Consider the following 20,560-nt stretch of genomic DNA (forward strand, 5'->3'; position numbering starts at 1 on the left):
AGAGACAGGGTTTTGCCATATTGGCCAGACTGGTCTTGAACTCCTGACTTCAGAGGATCCACCCACCTCAGCCTCCCAAAGTGCTGGGATTACAGGCCTGAGCCACTGGACCTGACCTGGCTGGTTTAGTTTTAAATTTCCTATTTTATCGGTTTGCCAAGGCACACTTTGCAGTTGCTATTGCAAAAACAGAACTTTTGCCTCTTACAGATTTTTCTTTAAAGCCTGGAAAATGTTCAACGTGCAGCTGACTTTCCAAGATCCTCAGGTTCCACATCCACGGATTCAACCAACCATGAATCAAAACTATTCAGAAAAAAGATGGTCACATCTGTACTGAACAGATTAGTCCTGGACTCTTGTGATTAGTCCTTAAAGAATACAGTATAACATATTTACATACACTTACATAATATTAGGTATTATAATCAAGAGATGATTTAAAGCACAGGTCCCCAGCCTTTCTGGCACTAGGGACCGGTTTCGTGGAAAACAATTTTTCCACACAACAGGGAAGGGTGGGGAATGAAACTGTTCCACCTCAGATCAGGTGTTAGAGATTCTCATAAGGAGCACAAACCTAGATCCCTCACATGTACAGATCATGAAGAATTTAATGTGGCCACTGAGCTGACAGGAGGCAGAGCTCAGGTGATAATGCGTGCTCACCGTCCACTCAACCTCCTGCTGTACAGTCTGTTTCCTAACAGGCCATGGACCGGTACCATTCCACAGCCCATGGGTTGGGGAACCCTGATTTAAAATATATGGGAGGATGTGCATAGGTTATATGCAAATATTAGGTCATTTAATACTAGGGATTTTTTTTAACATTCATAAGGTGGGGGTGGTCCTGAAACCAATACGCCATGGATATTGAGGGATGCCTATATATTTAAGTAGAGAATCCACCAACTAGCCTCAAAAATTATCAACTCACGGTTAACCTTGTTTCCTCTCCACCCAACCAATGCACTCCTCCCATTACCTTATAACTTCCTGATAGTTAATCTTATTACAGATTAGTTACCTTTCAGTGTGTATCTTACAAAGGACTCTTAAAACATTAATCACAAGAAAATTCACACACCTTAAAAACTGGCAATCAATATCCAATGTTCTAATCTTCCTGCCATCTGCTTGTGCTTGTTGGTCCAACGATACTAGGGAAGTCCTTTGAATATATCTCCACTACCACGTAGGCTGCAAAGAGCCATCTTCAAGAAACTATAAAAGGGAGAAATTAGGTCTACGGGTTACATCTCAACCAAATCTCACTCAAATGTATGAACTGTATTGTGTCCCACCCTCCCACCCCCAAATTCATGGTAAGTCCTAACCCCAAGGCCTCAGAATGTGACCTTGGAAATAGGATCCTTGCAGATGCTGTTAGTTCAGATGAGGCCCTAATCCAACAGCCTTGCTATACTGATAAAAGGGAAATTTGGACAAATACACAGGCACACAGGGAGAAAGTCATATGAAGATGGGAGATTGGGGAAATACCTCTACCTGCCTAAAATGGCCAGCAAACCACCCAGAAAGCTAGCTGGGGAGAGGTATGGGACAGATACTTCCACATGGTCCTTAGAAGGAACAAACCGTGCTGATACCCATCTCAGACCTCTACTATTCAAAAACTGAGACAATACATTTCTGTTAACTTATTAGGTTTGTGGTACTGTTACAGCAGCCCTAGGAAACTAATACAGAATCTTTCAACATCACTGTTTACCTAATTGTTGTGGTGGGTTTTTTTTTTCCTGAAAACTATGGAACTTTTCTTCGGCTGCACCAAGTTGCTTGGTTCTGCAGAGGAAGCTAAGGTCACGTTGGGGTGAGGCATTTACTTCATCTGGTGACTAGCCTGGCAGTGTCAGCTCTGCTCTCACCCACACCATGTGGACTCCCTCTCTCCAAGCTTGCCTGCATCTACTCAGCCCTTATTTGACGAAACTTCTCTTGTAACAAGTTCAATGAAAAACTGAACTCATTAACAATGAAAAAAAACCACCACCTCTGGATTTAGAAACCAGTGGAACCCATAAAACTATGCATAAATCAGAAAATCTCTGTGGTTAAAAAGCAGGCCATAAAAGGGGAAAAGGAAAAGCAACGGTTCATGTTTGTGGAGAAATATAATGTACACTTTGTGGTATTTGAATTAAGCTATTCATACTCATTTCAGATCTCACTAAAACAAAACAAAAAACCAAAATGTAGCCAACAAAAACAAGAACCAGAGTTTAGTTTTCACAGTTTTATTTCAGGTAAAAGTGCATTTCTTAAAAAATGTTTCAATATCCAATTTCCATTGGCAAGTGATAACAGTTAACCCTCAATGATTCATGAAAAGTTTTATTGTGAATCAAACATAGATTCTGCCCCCCTCAAGAGTCATAAAGAACCAGAAATAGTAACTGTAAGTGTGCCTGCTTCAAACACTGTATAAAGCAGTGGTCCCCTTAACCTTTTTGGCAATAAGAACCAGTTTCGTGGAAGACAATTTCCACAGACAGAGGTGTTGGAGGAGATGGTTTCAGGATGAAACTGTTCCACCTCAGATCATCAAGTATTAGATTCTCATGAGCGCACAATCTAGATCTTGCATGTGCAGTTCACAATAGGGTTCACGCTCCAATGCCTCCCAGGAGTTTGGGACCGCTAGTATAAAGCATCACATAATCAAATAAAACTGACTGCACCATTATTTCCATTATTTGCAGATAACTGAGTAATGAACAAGTACTTCTGTTAGGTTTCAACTTAAATCATTTTTAAGACTTATCAAATATACTTTGTGAATGTAAAACTAAGCTCTCTTAGAGTTTACCAAATGATGGGGACAACAATATTATAGGGTTAATAAGTGACTGATTTGGCGTCTATCAGTCTTTTTCTAAGTGCTATCTGTCAGGTCTATCCACAGGAGGTAGTGCAGAAAGCAACTGATAATTCACAGACCATCAAAGTCCCTTAACATCATGGTAAATACGTAACTATAGTTTGAGAGTTTAAGTAGGAAAAAGAAGTGTACTTTTAAAGTACTAGTGTTTCCTAGTTATCTGTGTAATTTGAGCAACAGTACAACACATAAGTAAAATCAGGAGAAGCCATTTTGGAAAATACATGGGTAACAGAAATATGTAAGTATTCAAGACCTCACTCTGCCAGCTAGAAGCAAATAACTAAATTGACTAACATGCCATGTATGAGCAAAACCTTCCTCCATAAAAGGGATCGACAAACTCTTTAAAAAAAGGCCAGACAGTATTTTGACTGTTGGAAGCCATACAGACTCTGTTATACTACTAAACTCAGCCAAGCAACTAAAGACAATACATAAATGAGCACAGCTGTTCCAGTAACACTTTATTTCTGGATACTGAAATTTTAATTTAATATGTTTTCATGTTTCAAATATCCTCTTTGACTTTTTTAACCATTAAAAAATGTAAAAACCAGTCTCAGCTTACAGGTAGTACAAAAAACAGGTGGCATGCTACCATTTGCCAATCTGTGCTCTGTAAAAACCTTAGAAGTTAAGACTGCCATCCTTCAGTTTCTATATTCAAAACCAATTTTGCTCTTAATTCTGTTTTCTTTAGGAAACCTCCTATTCTATAAAAATAAAAAATTCTTTGACACTTGTTATTAAATAATGTATCAAAATAATTGTTACACCATACTCTATTTTCAGTTCCATGATACTTTATTTTGAAGGTGATCTTCCTAGTTATATGTTGTTATCTGTTTAAGAAACAAAGCTGGCTTTTGTTGGAAATACTTATTAATTTACTGCTTTTGGGGGAGTAATACTGTATTTTAACATAATCCCTCAGGGTATTTATGAACATCAATTATAATACTGTGCTATGTACAGAACAGCTCTCAGAGACTATAGGCTATCAGTTGTTTCTGAAGTACATATGAGTATATAGGACAGGTTGTCTCTCTACTAAATGGACTATGCATTAAAATTCCAGCTCAATCTGCCTTTTCTGTTCTCTTCAACTCATCACTTCTCAGTGCATCACTTTCTATCAGCATATAAGCTTCCTGTCCAGTAAATTTAGCTTTATCTACAATTATAAATTGGCACACTGTGGCCAAAAATATTCCCTCTGCTCCAAGTAGAGTACAAAAGTTAGTTTTCTTACTTGTGACATCAACAATGGAAAATATTGTCTTCAATTTTTTGAGTAAGATGAAGGGTTATCTTTTATTCCAATGGTATTTACAGCTTAGCATCTCATATTTGGTTTTAACTGTTCTTTGGAGAAAGAAAGGCTTAGTATGTAAAGAAAAACATGATTAGGACCCCACTGGAAAATTTAACATTCTATTTCAGAACTGAGTAAATTATCACAACTGTTTAGACTGCTATATTAAATATTTATAGATCTTCAAACTTCAATGACTTACATTTTAATGGCTACTTGCAAAAGAGCAATATGTAAAGCCTGGCACATAACAGACTTACTAACTGGACATCAGAAAGCACGAAACCCAATTTGTTTTACAGATCAAACTATCAATAAATTTTGATACAAATTTTTAAAACCTATTAACTTTCGGCTACATTTTCCTTAGTGCTTTCAGGGTAGTTCTTACGGATTATTTAAATATGTGAGGAAAATCTAACACCTTAACAGAATTCCAAGAAAAGCTCACTTTTCAAGAATCAAATCAGTCAACCCTTGCAAATTTAACTTTACAATGAAACAGTAATTTTCAACCACGGAATAGAACAGAAAATTAAGTGACCAGAGGCCTGCAGTATAATGACAGGGCATATCTGCTAGACTGACTTCGTCATTACAGCACTACTAAATTTAACAGCCAGATTAATATTGGGGGTAGTGTCGATTTTCCATGTTTATTAATAAAATAATGATGACCCATAATAGAAGGCAATATTTATTTACAGACTAATATATTCTAATACTTAGAAATCAACTTCTATGTTAATAAAAACATAACCCACAAATATTCATGAGAAAATACTTTGTCTAATTTGCCTTATCAATAAGATTCTTTATAACATGAAATGATTAAAGTCTGCCTATTTAAAAAATAAATCGTCCATATTTTAAAAAGGCTCCTAAAGAAGCAAGATGATGCTTAACTTTCTTAAAATGTTTGAACTTTTAAGACTTCAAAACCAGTCTGTATCCCCAATTCATAAAATTGACGAACTTATAAAAGGACTTGAATCTGCTTGGGTTACCAAAACCTAATACACAGCCTGAAGCCTCTTAGGCCCATCTACCAGTGCAGTTCACAGGCATCTGTATGAATCACCTGGGACTGTGTTTAAAAAAGACTCACGAGGCCCACTGCAGATCTACTGAATCAGAATCGGCTTGTTCATATGCACATCCAAGTTTGAGAAGCACTATGTTAAAAATCAAAACTTCACTCTAATGTTTCTATACGAAGTACAAGGTCTTTCTAATGGCTTAGGAATAAGATAGACATGGGTTGCAGTAATGAGGAAACAGTCTCCTCCCTACACCCAAGTTTTAGTCTAATAATGCCAACTAACTCCTGTTTTATAGCTCCTAGGCTGAATGACAAATTAACTTCCGGAAAAATCAATTATGAAGAATATGAGATGAAACCTAGGCCTTTCTTACTGAATTAAAGTCAAAGTTGGAGGAAAAAAATTAACTCATTTATACTTTTTTTAAAAAAGCAATTACTCTATTCTCATTCCTTTACCTTAAAAAATAAAACTTCGGGGGTGGGAGGGGAGAGGGATGGCATTGGGAGTTATACCTGATGTAAATGACGAGTTGATGGGTGCAGCACACCAACATGGCACATGTATACATATGTAACAAACCTGCACGTTGTGCACATGTAACCTAGAACTTGAAGTATAATAAAAATAAAAAATAAAACTTCACTTATATATTCATGATCCCCACCATTTCCTCTACTTTTGTTTGTTGCCTCACAACTTACTCTTCACATTTTTATGATGTTTAAATTGTAACAGAGTCTTTGACTATCTTATCTTCAAGCTGTACAGAAAAAAAAAATCCATGGGCAATGTTAGACTTAAACTTTTTTTTTTTTTTTGGCAAGACAGAGACTCGCTCTGTCACGCAATGGCATGATCTCGGCTCACTGCAACCTCTGCCTAATAGGTTCAAGCAATTCCCATGTCTCAGCCTCCTGAGTAGCTGAGATTACAAGTATGCACAAACATGCCTAGCTGATTTTTGTATTTTTAGTAGAGACAGGATTTCGACCCATTGGCCAAGTCAGTTTTGAACTCCTGGACCCAATTGATCCACCTGCCCCGCCTTCAATCCTGCTTTTAATGTTCAGGTTTAAATCCTGTTTTTGACTATATTATCCAATAGCATTATTTAACCTGATTCATCCTTTAACTATCTGGAATTACAGTAAAGCACCATATGATTCAACAATGGTTTTCAAACTTGTACAAGTGGCAAAGCAGTTTTAACGATGAGGTCACTGAAATACTGAAAATTTAAATCTACTCTAAAATTCAAAATACATTTCATACATATAAGAATGATGGGCCAGGAGCGGTGGCTCACACCTGTAATTCCAGCACTTTAGGAGGCTGAGGCAGGTGGATCATCTTGAGGTCAGAAGTCTGAGACCAACCTGGCCGATATGGTGAAACCCCATCTTTACTAAAAATACAAAAATCCGGTTGTGGTGGCAGGCGCCTGTAATCCCAGCTACTCGGGAGGCTGAGGCAGGAGAATCGCTTGAACCCAAGAGGTGAAGGTTGCAGTGAGCCGAGATCGCACCACTGCACTCCAGCCTAGGCAGCAAGGGTGGAACTCCATCTCAAAAAAAATGGCCGGGCGCGGAGGTTCACACCTGTAATCCTAGCACTTTGGGAAGCCAAGGCAGGCAGATCACAGGGTCAGGAGATCAAGACCATCCTGGCTAGCAGTGAACCCCTCTCTACTAAAAATACAAAAAATTAGCTGGGCGTGGTGGCGGGCACCTGTAGGCCCAGCTACTCAGGAGGCTGAGGCAGGAGAATGGCGTGAACCTGGAAGGCAGAGCTTGCAGTGAGCCGAGATTGCACTCCAGCCTGGGTGACAGAGTGAGACTCTCTCAAAAAAAAAAAAAAAAGATACTACACTACACTCCTGTATGCCACTAGTTTTTTCTTCTTAAACATGCATAAGACAATTAAGACACCACATTTGAGTGTTCTTATTATCTAAGATTTATTAACCATTAGAAAAGATTTGAAAAAATGAATTCATTTTTAATAGTGAGAACACAGTGGAGCTAATCATGGAATATTAATGTTTTGCTATTCGGGAATTATTAAGGTGGAAATTTGCAGGAAATTTTAAGGCAAGAATATTGCAAGTCAGTTGCCAAAAATATATGCTTATAGCCATAGCAAAATGAAGATTCAGCATGCTTGTCTTTGCTCCCAAATACTTTAAATGCAATCTTATTAAACTACAATGTTTTTAAAATTAATGCTTGTGCTTACATAAAATCCAGTGATTTAAGTACATGATACTTACTTGGTCACATTTTCTGCTATTACTGTTCGGCTTCCCAAGAATTTCATTCAATCAGCAAGTTTAGTTCACACAACCGTTAAGGCACATAGTCATGAAACGGGCTAATTTTAATTCTGAAGTGTGTTAGGAACGTAACCTGCTCCCCTATGCCCCAAACACATATACATACCTGCTTATTCATACCTGTTTGCTAAAAACTCATGTGCACCTCTTTACAGTTAAATATAATTTGGGAAATAAATGATGTAAAATGTAAATCATAATTCCTTCTAAAGAAATTAGTATTTTTCTCTAGTTACTTCAAGCCACAATCCTTAATTCAATGATCCCAGAATTCTTTATAAAACCATCCTTGGTATATGAATATCTTATTTAGACCCAAAAATATCTGTGGTTATGATGAATTTATGATGATGAAAAAAGACACCAACTTTTATAGGGGCTGATGAAAAAAGACACAAAGTTTTATAGAGATCCCTGAATACAGGAGAACTAACTAGGCACAAGGATTAAACTTTCTATGACTTGCTGTAGAATGTGTGCCTTGCTAAGTAGGGATTAGCTTCTGAATAAAACGTGAAAACTGAGATCACTCACTCATTCTATTCAGAGAACAAGTGAGATATACTGTCAGTTAAAAAAGATGAAACAAATATGGGAAGTCAGGCACTAATATTAGTTGGCAAAATTTACAAAGGTTTTAATTACACACCTATTTAAAGAAAGAAAACCTAGGCAAAACAGACACATACTAAAAACAACAGTTTCAAATTTCTTCCAAGTCTGCTTTTAGATGAAGGTTTAAAAAGCAGATCAACTCTAGATTTCGTACAGTCCAACTTGCTGTGAAATACTGAAACTAACTTTCCTTTAAGAAACGTAAGGAGGCACACTTTCTAGTGGCTGATACCCTCTTCCAAACCAAAAGTTGTAAGAAGGTAAGGGTAGGAATAGCAAAGTTGTTGTGTAACATTTTCTTATTTCTATAATTTTACTTATACTGGATACTTTTAAAAAATAAATTCATGTTTTAACTAAGACTGTTAACTAAGTACAAAACTATTGTTGTTGTATTTGCAGATACAGAATCCTACAAATATGTGCAGCAAGTCCATGAAGCACTTCTACCGCTCATACTGGTATTTCAGTATTTAATATATACAAAATGTTTCTATTGAACAGAACCAAGGTATTCACAATAAGCTGCAGAAAAACCCATGCAGTTAACGAAGAATGGAATTTATAAATTAAACACATTGTCATCTATACATAATGTACAATCATGCATTTAAAAATCAATACTATACGTCTCATAAGGATAAATTTTCAGTCAATTGCTGCTGCACGAATATTTGCTAATGCAAATGAATAAAATCTTAGTAAATTCTATATTAATATTTTAACCCCCAGAAGTTGAAACTTTTCTCATTTTTCTTGAAAGCTGTCCAAAGTTGACATATGCAGGAAAAGTTCCAATTCTTCCGTATTTCATTTGAGGTTTTTAACCAAAAACAAACTTCCTAAACCTCAGGCCCAACAAACATGAATTAAACAAACAAACGAAAGTATAAACACCTTTATCGGTTCAGCAAAAACTCAAAGAAAAATGTTCAATTTTACTTAAAGTATTTTACATGTTTCACCAGAATATGCACGGGTTTAAGAAAGTATGAAATAAACTGTATAGTTCTGTTACCAGTTTTGCTTTCACATCTCAGATAATTAAATTTCCTGAAAAACCACGCGTAGCAGCCAAGAAAATACATTATATGAAAAAAAGATCTTACATAATGAACTTACAAAATTGAACTTACACAATAAGCCACTGTCCTTCAGGGTTTGAAATGTTATCAACTTTGCAAACAGTCTTTTCTTCGAAATTGTGCTATTATTTCAGAACTTGTTTCCTTAATCAAGAAATCCAGTGATGTTTAAAAAAAACCTTCAATTTTCTCTTGAAATACTAAATAGAATTTTCATGGGATGGTGATCTCCAACGTGACTGTAGATTTTTTATTATAGAGTTTGCCATACTACTTAGTTTCTCGTGCATTTCAAATAGTTGGCTTCCTGAATAATTATGAAGATCTTCTGAATCCAGCTGAAGAGCAAGAGCACTAATCTGTGCCACAAGATTTTTGGATAATGGAGTTTCTAACGCAACAGGATCAATTATATCTAAAAGCGAAAAAAAGCACAATTAAATCTATACCAGACAAAAACTAAATTATTTACATGATCTTTTAAGTTAGTCCAAGTGCCTAGGTTTCAAATTGAGAGCAGGCTTAGGTACCTCACTCTTCATGAGGACAAATGGACAAAAAAAAAATCTACCATAGCTGCTGCTTATTCTTCTTCTTCTTCTTATTATTATTATGAGATGGAGCCTCATTCTATTGCCCAGGCTGGAGTGCAATGGCATAATCTCCCACCTCAGCCTCCCAAGTAGCTGTAATTACTGGCGTGCACCACCACACTAATTTTTGTATTTTTAGGAGGGACGGGGTTTCCTCATGTTGCTGAGGGTGGTCTCGAACCCCTGACCTCAAGTGATCCACCCATCTTGGCCTCCCAAAGTGCTGGGATTACAGGCATGAGCCACCATGCCCAGCCTACCACAGTTTATTATTCTGTGGCTATTCTCATAGATTATTCTGTGCTATTAAAGAAATTTAAAAATGGGCAGACTACTTCATTTATTAATATGACAAGAAGACAAAGTATATTGTTTATATCCTTGAGACCTTGATGGAGAAGTTGACAAGAAAAACAAGTAGACACATTTGATGTCCATTCGTTTCGTTTTTCATATACTTCACATTAAACATAAAATAATTGTTGAAATAATAAGGCATGGTCAAATTAGACTAAAACTGAAAACAAAATATTTCAAGAAAGTCAGCTGATCTTCTAAATAAAATTATCCCACTTTGCTAAAATATACCTGAGGCAAGTCTTTCTTCATCAGGTGACAAAGATTTATTTTCTATTCCATTTACTGTTTTTTCAGAAATATCAAAAACTGGAATCTCTTCTAGTCCACGAGTCTTCACCTTGTTTACACAGTTGGAGCAGAAAAAAGGCAAAACAAAACCAAAAACAAAAACAAATTAAAATTTACCTTTAATATGAGTAATAGTACAAACACTGGAAAACACATTGTATAGAACCTATGTTCTACCTCCCATCACAATTAAGAGCTAATACTGCTAAGAAAGTAGGTTCTAACTTCACAAAATACAGCATTACAAATTATTTTCTCAAAGAGAGGGTTAGAATTTAACAATATTTCATAATGGTTTTCTCAGGAAATACAGCCATGGCAGCTAAGAAAATTACATTCTATTTCCCAAGTTCAAGAATGTGGTATAAAAAAGTCTATACCAGAGACTTCCAAGCTTAAATAAAATACAGAATTTTTTTTTTTTTTTTTTTAAAAGAACACAATTTTCTGGCTGGGTGCGGTGGCTCACCCCTGTAATCCCAGCACTTTGGGAGGCCGAGGTGGGGAGATCACTTGAGGTCAGGAGTTCCAGACAGCCTAGCTAACATAGTGAAACCCCATCCCTACTAAAAACACAAAAATTAGGGTGCCTGTAATCCCAGCTGCTCAGGAGGCTGAGGCAGGAGAAATGTCTGAGTCCAGGAGGTGGAAGCTGCAGTGGGCCAAGATCACGCCCCCCTGCACTCTGGCCTGGATGACAGAGTGACACTCTTTGAAAAAAAAAAAAAAAAATACAACTTTCTTAAGTGTTTCTAGGACTTATGGACCACTGGTTGAGAAAATACTAAGTTCAGTAAGTTAACTTTCTGAAAATAGTAAGTTCAGTAACCACATGACTCAGCAATTCCACTTCTGGGTATATATACAAGAAAAATGAAATCATCTACCCATATAAAAACTTGTAGACACAGCAGCATTACTCGTAATAGCAAATGGTGGATACAACCCAAATGTCTGTCAACTGGATAAACAAAATGTGGTATATACATATAATGGATATTATTCAACCTCAAAATGGAAACTTTTGAGGATAAACCTTGAAAACATTATGCCAAGTGAAAGAAGCCAGTCACAAAAGATCACAAGTTGTACAACCCCACTTTTATGAAATATCTAGAATAGGCAAATCTATAGAGGAAAAGTAGGCATTGGCTGGGCAGTGGAAATGAGGAGTGATAGCTAATGGGTCAGTGTTTCTTCTTTGGGTGATGAAAAAAGACTCAAAATTAGATCATGGGGAATATTATTTAACTCTGAATATATTAAAAACTAATTGTACACATAGGGTAGGTGAATTTCACACAATGTAAACTGTATCTTAGGAAATTGGTAAAAAAACCTAATTCTCATAGACTTTCCCAGGACCCATAGAAACTGAATAAGAAAATACTTTAGAAACTAAACCTGTGAGACAGAAAATTACTAGTAGTTTTGGTTCTCTCTTATGAGTAACCGGTTAACAAACGTTTAGAAGATCACAAGTAAGTTAATATAAAATCAAGGACCTTCAAGAATACAGCAAAAGTCTTCAGTGGCTGGCAAACCCCAGGTCTAAGAAATTCTGATTCAGAACACTGCTTACTCTATTTTTCATGTACTCAAAACTTCTGATACAGGTTGAGTATACCTACTCCAAAAATGGAATGTTTTTTGGATGGAATGGAATCCAAAATTTGAAGCTTTTTGAGCACTGATATGATGCCCAAATGCTCTAATGAGTGTTTTGGATTTCCAGATTAGGGATGCTCAACTGTCAAGTAGCTATATAATGCAAATATCCCAAAATCGAAATAAATCTGAAGTCCAAAACATTTCTGGTCCTAAGCAATTCAGATAAGGAATACTCAGTCTGTACTGTCAATGGATAGAGGGGCTCTGAATGGGTTTCAGTAGTCTGTGAATCCTTCTGAAATTATACACAAAATATTCTGTATAGTTTTATAGCAGGCAAGAATCTTAGCTTTCATCATCATCTTGAAAAATGCCCAATGACCCAAAATGTTCATGTGCACAATACTGACAAAAAGGAAAGGGAAGAAAAGTAAGTCACAAATGTGGTAGGCATCAAAATCAAAATACTGTGACCTACAAATTTGTGTGGTTTTGGTAGATATTTGGATTTGAACATCTAGGTTTTAGCAGTAGCAGCCAGCCATGGAATCAAATACCAAATGGTGGAAATGAAAGAGAGAAGGGGATGAACAGAATTCAAAGAGAAAACAATTTAAACATTTATCTGAGGTGCAATACATAAAGACAGTATAAAATAAATGAATCAATTTCCCTGTGCCATTATGAAGTGATCTTTTAACAAACTTCTGTAACTGTACTGCTACGTCATTTATTTATATACATCGTAGCTAACATCTACATTTTTACCTGCTGCTCATGATATATTCTGAGAGCCTTTTTTACATTGGACACTTTTGGAGAACGGATAGGAAGAGTTTTTATTTCAGATGCTGTAAGAGTACTCAAATCACCAATAGTTTTTATATTCTTAGCTCTAATGAGTTGTCCCAGGCCTCTTGCCCTAAACAAAACAGAAACAGGAAATTATAATTATACAATTTTACTTATATGCTATTTGCAAGGTTATCCAGTTGAATTTCCCCATTTAAGCTCAATCATAACTGAGTTTTGCCCACAGTGAAGACAGGCACATGTATGTGTAATTTAAAATAAAATTCAAATCTGATGTGTGTGTCTGGTATAAGCAATAGTACTGGAAACTGAATGAGCCTATTGCGTGCCTTGTGCTTTACATACATCTCTTTAATAGATAATTCTTAAGTATGCATAATCGCCTCCCCAACTTTAATCAGAAATGGACTTGGTATGTCTGACACATATTATTGAATCACTAAATTCCTCAGAGAATTTTAAGAATACTTCATCTCCTACTGGAGATTATGCCATGACAGGGCAGCCTGATTAACAGAGAAACTACCTCAAGGCATCACAAACTACCTGAAACAATTCTTTTAATCAAGATAGAGTGAATGATCTACACACAAGCATTTAAGTTTCCAAGACTTAAAACATCAAGGAAACAAACTTCTAATTAGGAACAAAACAAAACACCTGATCAACAGGTTTTATGTATGTGAGTCTCATGCTTCTTACACATGATGACTTAACAGCTATGTAGTTTTGGTGGTAATCTTTGTAAACTATATCCTATAAAGTAGAAATGATATCCATATTCCTCATAAGGTTTATATTTGGATTAAACAAGATAATGGATATAAGGGTTCAATGCAGCACCTGAAATATTATGCATACATCTTACTATATTAAGATAAATGTTTCTCATATTGCCTAATTTGGCCTACCTTTTCAATTGTATTTTTATTTCAAAAATAAAATGTGTGTGAGAGGAGTACATGCCAATCAATTCTAAACATGAGAACCAAGCATTCATGCCAATCAATTCTAAACATGAGAACCAAGCATTCAAACAGTCCTCTTAAATAAAGTGGCATCTTGGAATATAACCAAGAAGCCTAAATAACCACTTACCACATGTTTGATGTAATCTGAGGTAAAATGATGTCAACTGGTGCCACACAGTTCACCAAAGCTGGGTAAACACTTTCTGTTGGGCATGGTATGGACTCTTTGGCCATTTCTGAAATCTTAGAATAAATTTCAGAAGCTGTTACACAGAGGTCAACTGACTGAACATGAAAATATAAAGTGACATGAAAACTAAAGCACTTCTTACTAAACACTTCTTTGAGCTCTTAAATTTAGGGCTACGTGATCCTGGGGACAGAAATCCTTTGGCTGAAGTGGTATTATGCTAGATAGAAGAAAGGAGAGAAAAAAACACTCAGAACCCTAGATGACTATAATTTTACAATTTTTACAACTTAGACTGCAATCATGTCTTTAAAATTTCAAAAAACATAAAAAGAGTAATCTACTACCTAATCAATTACTTGCGGGATCATTACTGCCTCTTACCACCTCTTCTCTTCCTTTCTGCTTACCGTGTAGTAAACAAAAGAATGTATTTTAAACCAAGGAAGAAGTTTTTCAAATATGTAGTTCATTCTATGACACATCATGCACATGTAATTCTGTGTCTGTATACATATACGTACATTTTAAAGCCTATAGCTTACCTTAGATTGTGTAGTAGGAGAAGTTTTAACACTTTTTCCTATAGGAGAACTATTTGAAGAATGGGACCTAACAATAGAGCATCGTCTATCAATGTCATCCGCCAATCCTGCTTGGTATATTGGATCTGCAAAGGAGACACGGCGAACCTGAAAACACAGGTCAGGATTTTACTTAACAAAATTAAAGTTTTTAAAAAATTACACCATACATTTTCATTATGAGGTTACCCAAAAATAGAATGTGGGTTCAGAAAAAAGTCAGCTGCACAGTTCCTAGCAACTGCCTTCACAGATCATATTAACTCAATACACAATTCATTCTAATTTTCTGTATGTTAAACTGTCTCTGCATAATACCAAAGACTGTGAAAAAGGTATAGTAGCAAAAACTGAACAAAGCCACATGTGGCAGTTAGAAGTGTATGATCTGGATTCTATTAAGTTTATGGGATTACCAGATGAGAAAGAAGACTGATGTAAAAAGAGAAATAGGCCAGGTGCAGTGGCTCACACCTGTAATCCCAGCACTTTGGGAGGCCAAGACAAGTGGATCACGAGGTCAGGAGTCCAAGATCAGCCTGACCAACATGGTGAAACCTTATCTCTACTAAAAATACAAAAATTAGCCAGGCTTAGTGGTGCATGCCTGTAATCCCAGCTAATCAAGAGGCTGAGGCAGGAGAATCCCTTGAACACATGAGGCGGAGGCGGAGGCTGCAGTGAGCCGAGACCGTGCTACTGCACTACAGCCTGGGTGACAGAGTGAGACTCCATCTCAAAAAACAAACAAGCAAGCAACAAAACAAAAAACTTAATGTCTAGATTCTCAACAGAAGAATTTTCAGTGGATCTTGCAAAGTTTATACACCATATGAATAACAGATTTTGAAGAAACTTTTCCTTTTTTTTTTTGAGACAGAGTCTTGCTCTGTCGCCAGGCTGGAGCACAGTGGCACAATCTCAGCTCACTGCAACCTCTGCGTCCTGTGTGGAAGTGATTCTCCTGCCTCAGCCTCTCAAGTAGCTGGAACTACAGCTGTGCGCCACCACGCCCAACTAATTTTTCTATTTTTAGTAGAGACAAGGTTTCTCCATGTTGGTCAGGCTCGTCCTGAACTCCCGACCCTCAGGTGATCCACCCGCCTTGGCCTCCCAAATCCCACGCCTAGGATTACAGGTGTGAGCCACTTAGCCCGGCCAAAGGAACATTTTCAAAGTATGTTCGTTGAAGGCAAAAAGCCAGGTGTCATGTCTATATATGCATGCTTGTATATATAAAATGTATTCTATAATGAATAGTAGGTTCAAGTTCAAAATTAAGGAATGCCAACATCATACCTTTACAGTACATCTATTTTGTTAAGTAGAAGACAAGTTGAGTTCTGTAAATACATTTAATTTTTCCTATTTTTTAATTCATTCATTCAACAAACTATGTGAAAGGCACAGGGCCTGAAGCTAAAGCAGATATATATCTAATCCAACGTTTCTAAAGTAAAAGATCTATAATTTAGCTGAGGAAATGTGGATAGAAAAAACTATAAAAAAGATCACATCTACAAGCTGATGACGGCACATGAGACTTTTTAATTAGATATGGTCTGGAACATATATGTAAAATGTAAAACAGCATAATGTTCCAACACACGACAACTGCTAAATCTGCTTTATCAATGGCAGTGTTGCCTGCATTCTTAAATCTGTTTCCTCATATTATGGTATTGGGAGCTGAAAAGATGTTAGGAGCCTTATCAATTTCGCCAAAAGTGAACAATGTGCAAAGCTGCATAAAGATCTTTAGTGTTGTAAAATGAAAGACTTATCTAAAAAGCTTCAGTCTCCTTTTTTCAAAACCTTTTCTTCTACCTACCTTTTCCCCAGCAACCATTATGGTAAATAATCAAATGAGTGGCCATATAATAGTAATATTCTGTCATTCACCAGAGGTCACTGTATGGCCAAAATATCCCAACCAAATACTGGGTTCCTTAATATTCAGCCTCATTCTCCTTACCTTGTTAACAGGTGATGAGATTTCATCTTCTTGGGATCTTTTTAGTCCTCTCTTTAAAATGCTCGTAGATGGAGAAGCCAAAGGAGACCAGACACAGCGTGTCTGCATGCCACTAGGACTGTCATTTGCTGACACAAGTGAAGGATCAAGTTCCCTTAGTTTTTGAGGAGATGCATTATTGTCTTCTGTTATTAGTTCAGAGATAGCTGTTCCAGATGTCAGAGACTGTGATGGTTCCTCCACTTTCTCTGAAGTATGGTGATCTTCCTGTAAAATATCACTTTCCATTACCATTTGATTGCTATCTAATTTTTCTTCAGATTTACTACATTCAGTATTTGTTTCAGTTTTATTAGCATCAGTGAGTCCTTCTTCGGTGCTCATTTCAACTGTGTCACGAACAAAGTTTTCCACTTCTGCAGTCAACATTTTTGTTTCAGCTTCATCAGGCTTTGAGGTTTTGGTATTTATGCCCTCATTCTCTGTTTCACCATCATGGCCAGTTTCAGCCTTCACCTCGCCAATGTTCATTTCTTCATCATTTTTCATTTCTGTATTTGTTTCTTCAGATGAGTGTGGATCAGATACATCATTTCCTCCATCTAGTTCCCCAGCTGCTGTTTGTTCAGAAATCTCAGTTTGAGCATTCAATTTTACAGGTGTAGTATTATCAGAAAGACTAATATCCGAATTAAATTCCTCAGTTGCTACTTCTTTAGCATTCAGTTTAGCTGTGTCTGCTTCAGAGTCATCATTTCTTTTATTTTCTATTGCTGCTTCTTCAGAAATACCAGTTTTGGTTGTCTCTTGTTCATGGAAGCTAGCTTCATTTCCTACATCCAATTCCATCGTTTCTACTTTCTCTAGATTGGATTCTGTTACTTTACATGCATTTCCTTCAACAGTAACATTCTCTAAACTCATTTCCATTTTGGGGGTTTCTTCTGGTTTTTCTTCTTTTGTCTCCAAAGATTCCTGTGAAACATTTCTCGAGTCACCTAAACATGGGCCAACAGTTTTAAAATTTTCATTAGGTGACTCTTGGCTTTCAAGAGACATTGCTTCACTAGAATCCATATCACAAGTTTCCTCTCCAAAGTTTACTATTCCAGAAGGAAGAGATTCTTGCATAGTGTTTTCTTTTGATTTGGTTTCAGAAATAATTAGTGAATCATTAATAGTATCATTATCCTCTTTGAGACCCAAATGAAAATTCACACTACGATGTTCATCTAAAAATTGTCCTTCAGAACATGGATTAGCTTGAGAAGTTTCTGACGTGCTTACAGGTGCTTGCACATCTGCCTTTTTTGTTTCACTCATCTCTACATCATTATTTTCTGTATTCTTTAACCCAATGAGTGACTTTTCCTGAGGTTGTGATTTTTCCCCACAGCAATCACAACCTTTAGATCTCCTCACTCTCCTACTTCTCTTGTGTTGGCATTCAAGTGTTTGAAACGTTTTTTCTGAAAGCGAAGAAACATCTGATGTCCCGATTTTTGAGGATTCTCCCAAACTACAATTATCAAAAGAGTCTCGCTTATGTAATCTCTTAATGGCATTTCTAGTCCTTAGATTTGATTCTGGCACAGGTAGACTTGTAAAGGAATATTCTGCATATTTGCTAGTTTCATTTTTTTCCTCACATGGATTTGGTAAATCATCAGGAACTTGCAATATTTCTGAAGTTACTGTAGAATCCTGACATATTACAGTACTACTTTCATCTTGTTTTTCACAAATCTGAGGTTTTATGTTTACGTCTTCTTGGGAACTTGCTTTATAATCATGTGACTGATTTTCAGCTTTCATACATTCCTGTTTCACCACTTTCTCTTCTTGATCTTGAATGTCAACACTTTCGTTGCTTTTGTTTTTCCATTTTCCAGATCTCTTCTTCCTAGAACCTTCTTCTTTTGCCTCCGAACTATCAGATTCTGAGTTTTCAATGCTAGAAAGCAAACCCTGAGATGCTCTTCTTGTTTGATACCGTGTTCGGCCTCTGACTAGTTTCTCAGAGGACTTATCTATAACATCCTGGGTACCATCCCCCTCAGACTTAATGTTATCAGGGTCTGGCTTTTTTTTATTTTGTTCAGTTTCTGCATTAGCACTGGTTTCCCCAAGAGTCTTCTCATGTAAATTATTTCCTTTCTCAATTAAATTCTCCGGTACAGTTTGTTCAGAAATCAGTTTTTGTTTAGGTAAAACATCATCTTTTATATGCAACGGACTCTTCTGAAGAGGTTTTTCTTCTTCCTTACGTCGTTCCTTTTTTTGATGATTATTTTCTTTATCTTGGCTTTCAGTGGTAGACTCTACTACTTCTGAACGTCGCCTTGACGACCGTCTAAGGGTTTTCTGATTTGGAGTTATCAGAACCAGACTATCCTCATTTACCAATTGATCTGTTGATATTACTACTGGGGGTGTATTTTCTTTGGATTCCAAATTAATTTCTACAGTTTTCTCCTCAACAGTATTAGTTTCCAGTAATACAGCATTTTCCATTGTTGCTGCTTTAAGCTTTGTATTGTCATGCTCCATTATAGACTCAGAAGGATGAACCTGATTATCTGACACACATTCTGTTTGATTAAGCAAACCAGATGGGTTATTTTCTAAGACTACCATGCTTTCAATAGATTCCTCAGTTTTTTTCTCCTGCTCAGATCTTATTAAGGGCTTAGACTTTTTATTCCCTGTTTGTTCAGCTTTACCAGCTCTCCGGCTTGATCTCTTAGTTCCATTCACTATTTTTTCAGAATCAGATTTTGAAAAACTCCCTTCTCTTTGCTTTGCTTTTGGTAGAAAATCTGTTTTAATCATGGTTTCCTGGTTATTTTTCACTGTAACAGTTGATGAAATATTATTCAATGGGGATGGACTAAAAGGTCTATTTTCTGAACCATCAAACTTCTCCAAAGTAATAAAGGTTTGCCTCCGACTTGTAGGGCATGGGGGAGTTCCAGAAACAGTGGCATTAGAAACTGAACTACTGCTGACAACGAAAGAATTTTCTGTACCAGATGCACATTCAGTTGATGTTTTCTTTGATGAAATTAAAGCTTTTTTCCTGTCATCATTATTACTGTTCGACATTTCTGGACTGGTTTTGCCAAGAGAACCACACTCGTTATTTGAAAGGGAGGCCTTTGGAAGATGTTCATCCATACCACGGTCTTCTGTGACATCTTGAGGAATGACAATGTCACTGTCCATTTGCTCCTCCTGCACAGAAATATATATATATATACACACACACAGATTAATAGCTGGCAAACAAGTTTGACTTTCTGGGAAAACTTTAGTTTAAAACTTCAGTAACCCAAAGATAATCACTGATATAATATATGGCAACTATTCCAAAGTTAGTGGTAGATACCTAATAGTTTGTGTTCCTAATAGTAAACATTCAAGAAAAGCCAAGTACATTTATTTTACACACACACACACGCACACTGACTAGTGTCTGCTGGTATTCTGCTAGTATCTGAATGGAAGTTAACAGGAAATCATACAATAAATCTACAATAAATCTTAAAATTAATAAATGGAAGACCTACAGACATTTCAGCAGTTTAACAGACTGTATAATAGAAGGGTAATTCTAAAAAGCCCAAAATATGAAATGTCAAACATACCGTAATCATCATCTTAGAATCTTCCTTTGGTTTTCTGGTTAAAGTAGGAATTTCCCTGAAATAAATATAACAACATTGCTTTTATAATTATTTGACAATGAATAAAACAGATATAAAAGTTGGATGGCTTCTGTACTTACAGAGACTCTTCCTGACTATATTGAGTAAATAAGGTATCCTGGGAAACATCCAGATTATTATACATGGCAGGAATATCACACCTGAAA

The 20,560-nt window shown here is 36.4% G+C and overlaps 1 protein-coding gene across 10 annotated transcripts in view; it reads right to left on the reverse strand.

The window, feature by feature from the left end:
* Positions 1 to 20,560, reverse strand: part of RIF1 (replication timing regulatory factor 1) — a 136,173-nt gene that overhangs the window by 57,525 nt on the left and 58,088 nt on the right. For 4 of the 10 annotated variants that reach the window (XM_033231533.1, XM_033231534.1, XM_033231536.1 and 1 more), the window contains 9 exons: positions 20,474 to 20,554; positions 20,334 to 20,388; positions 16,687 to 19,920; positions 14,673 to 14,819; positions 14,270 to 14,347; positions 14,065 to 14,180; positions 12,922 to 13,075; positions 10,483 to 10,591; positions 8,679 to 9,716 (listed from right to left, as the gene is read on the reverse strand). In XM_033231533.1, the coding sequence (XP_033087424.1) occupies positions 9,502 to 9,716; positions 10,483 to 10,591; positions 12,922 to 13,075; positions 14,065 to 14,180; positions 14,270 to 14,347; positions 14,673 to 14,819; positions 16,687 to 19,920; positions 20,334 to 20,388; positions 20,474 to 20,554 (4,189 nt within the window). In that variant the 3' untranslated portion in view covers positions 8,679 to 9,501. Of the gene's footprint in view, positions 1 to 1,090; positions 1,228 to 8,223; positions 9,717 to 10,482; positions 10,592 to 12,921; positions 13,076 to 14,064; positions 14,181 to 14,269; positions 14,348 to 14,672; positions 14,820 to 16,686; positions 19,921 to 20,333; positions 20,389 to 20,473; positions 20,555 to 20,560 lie in introns of those variants that run through there. The other 6 variants (XR_004441769.1, XR_004441768.1, XR_004441771.1 and 3 more) reach the window with 4 other exon arrangements.

Source organism: Trachypithecus francoisi, unplaced genomic scaffold (assembly GCF_009764315.1).
Source record: "Trachypithecus francoisi isolate TF-2019V2 unplaced genomic scaffold, Tfra_2.0 Lachesis_group13, whole genome shotgun sequence".
NCBI lineage: Eukaryota > Metazoa > Chordata > Mammalia > Primates > Cercopithecidae > Trachypithecus > Trachypithecus francoisi.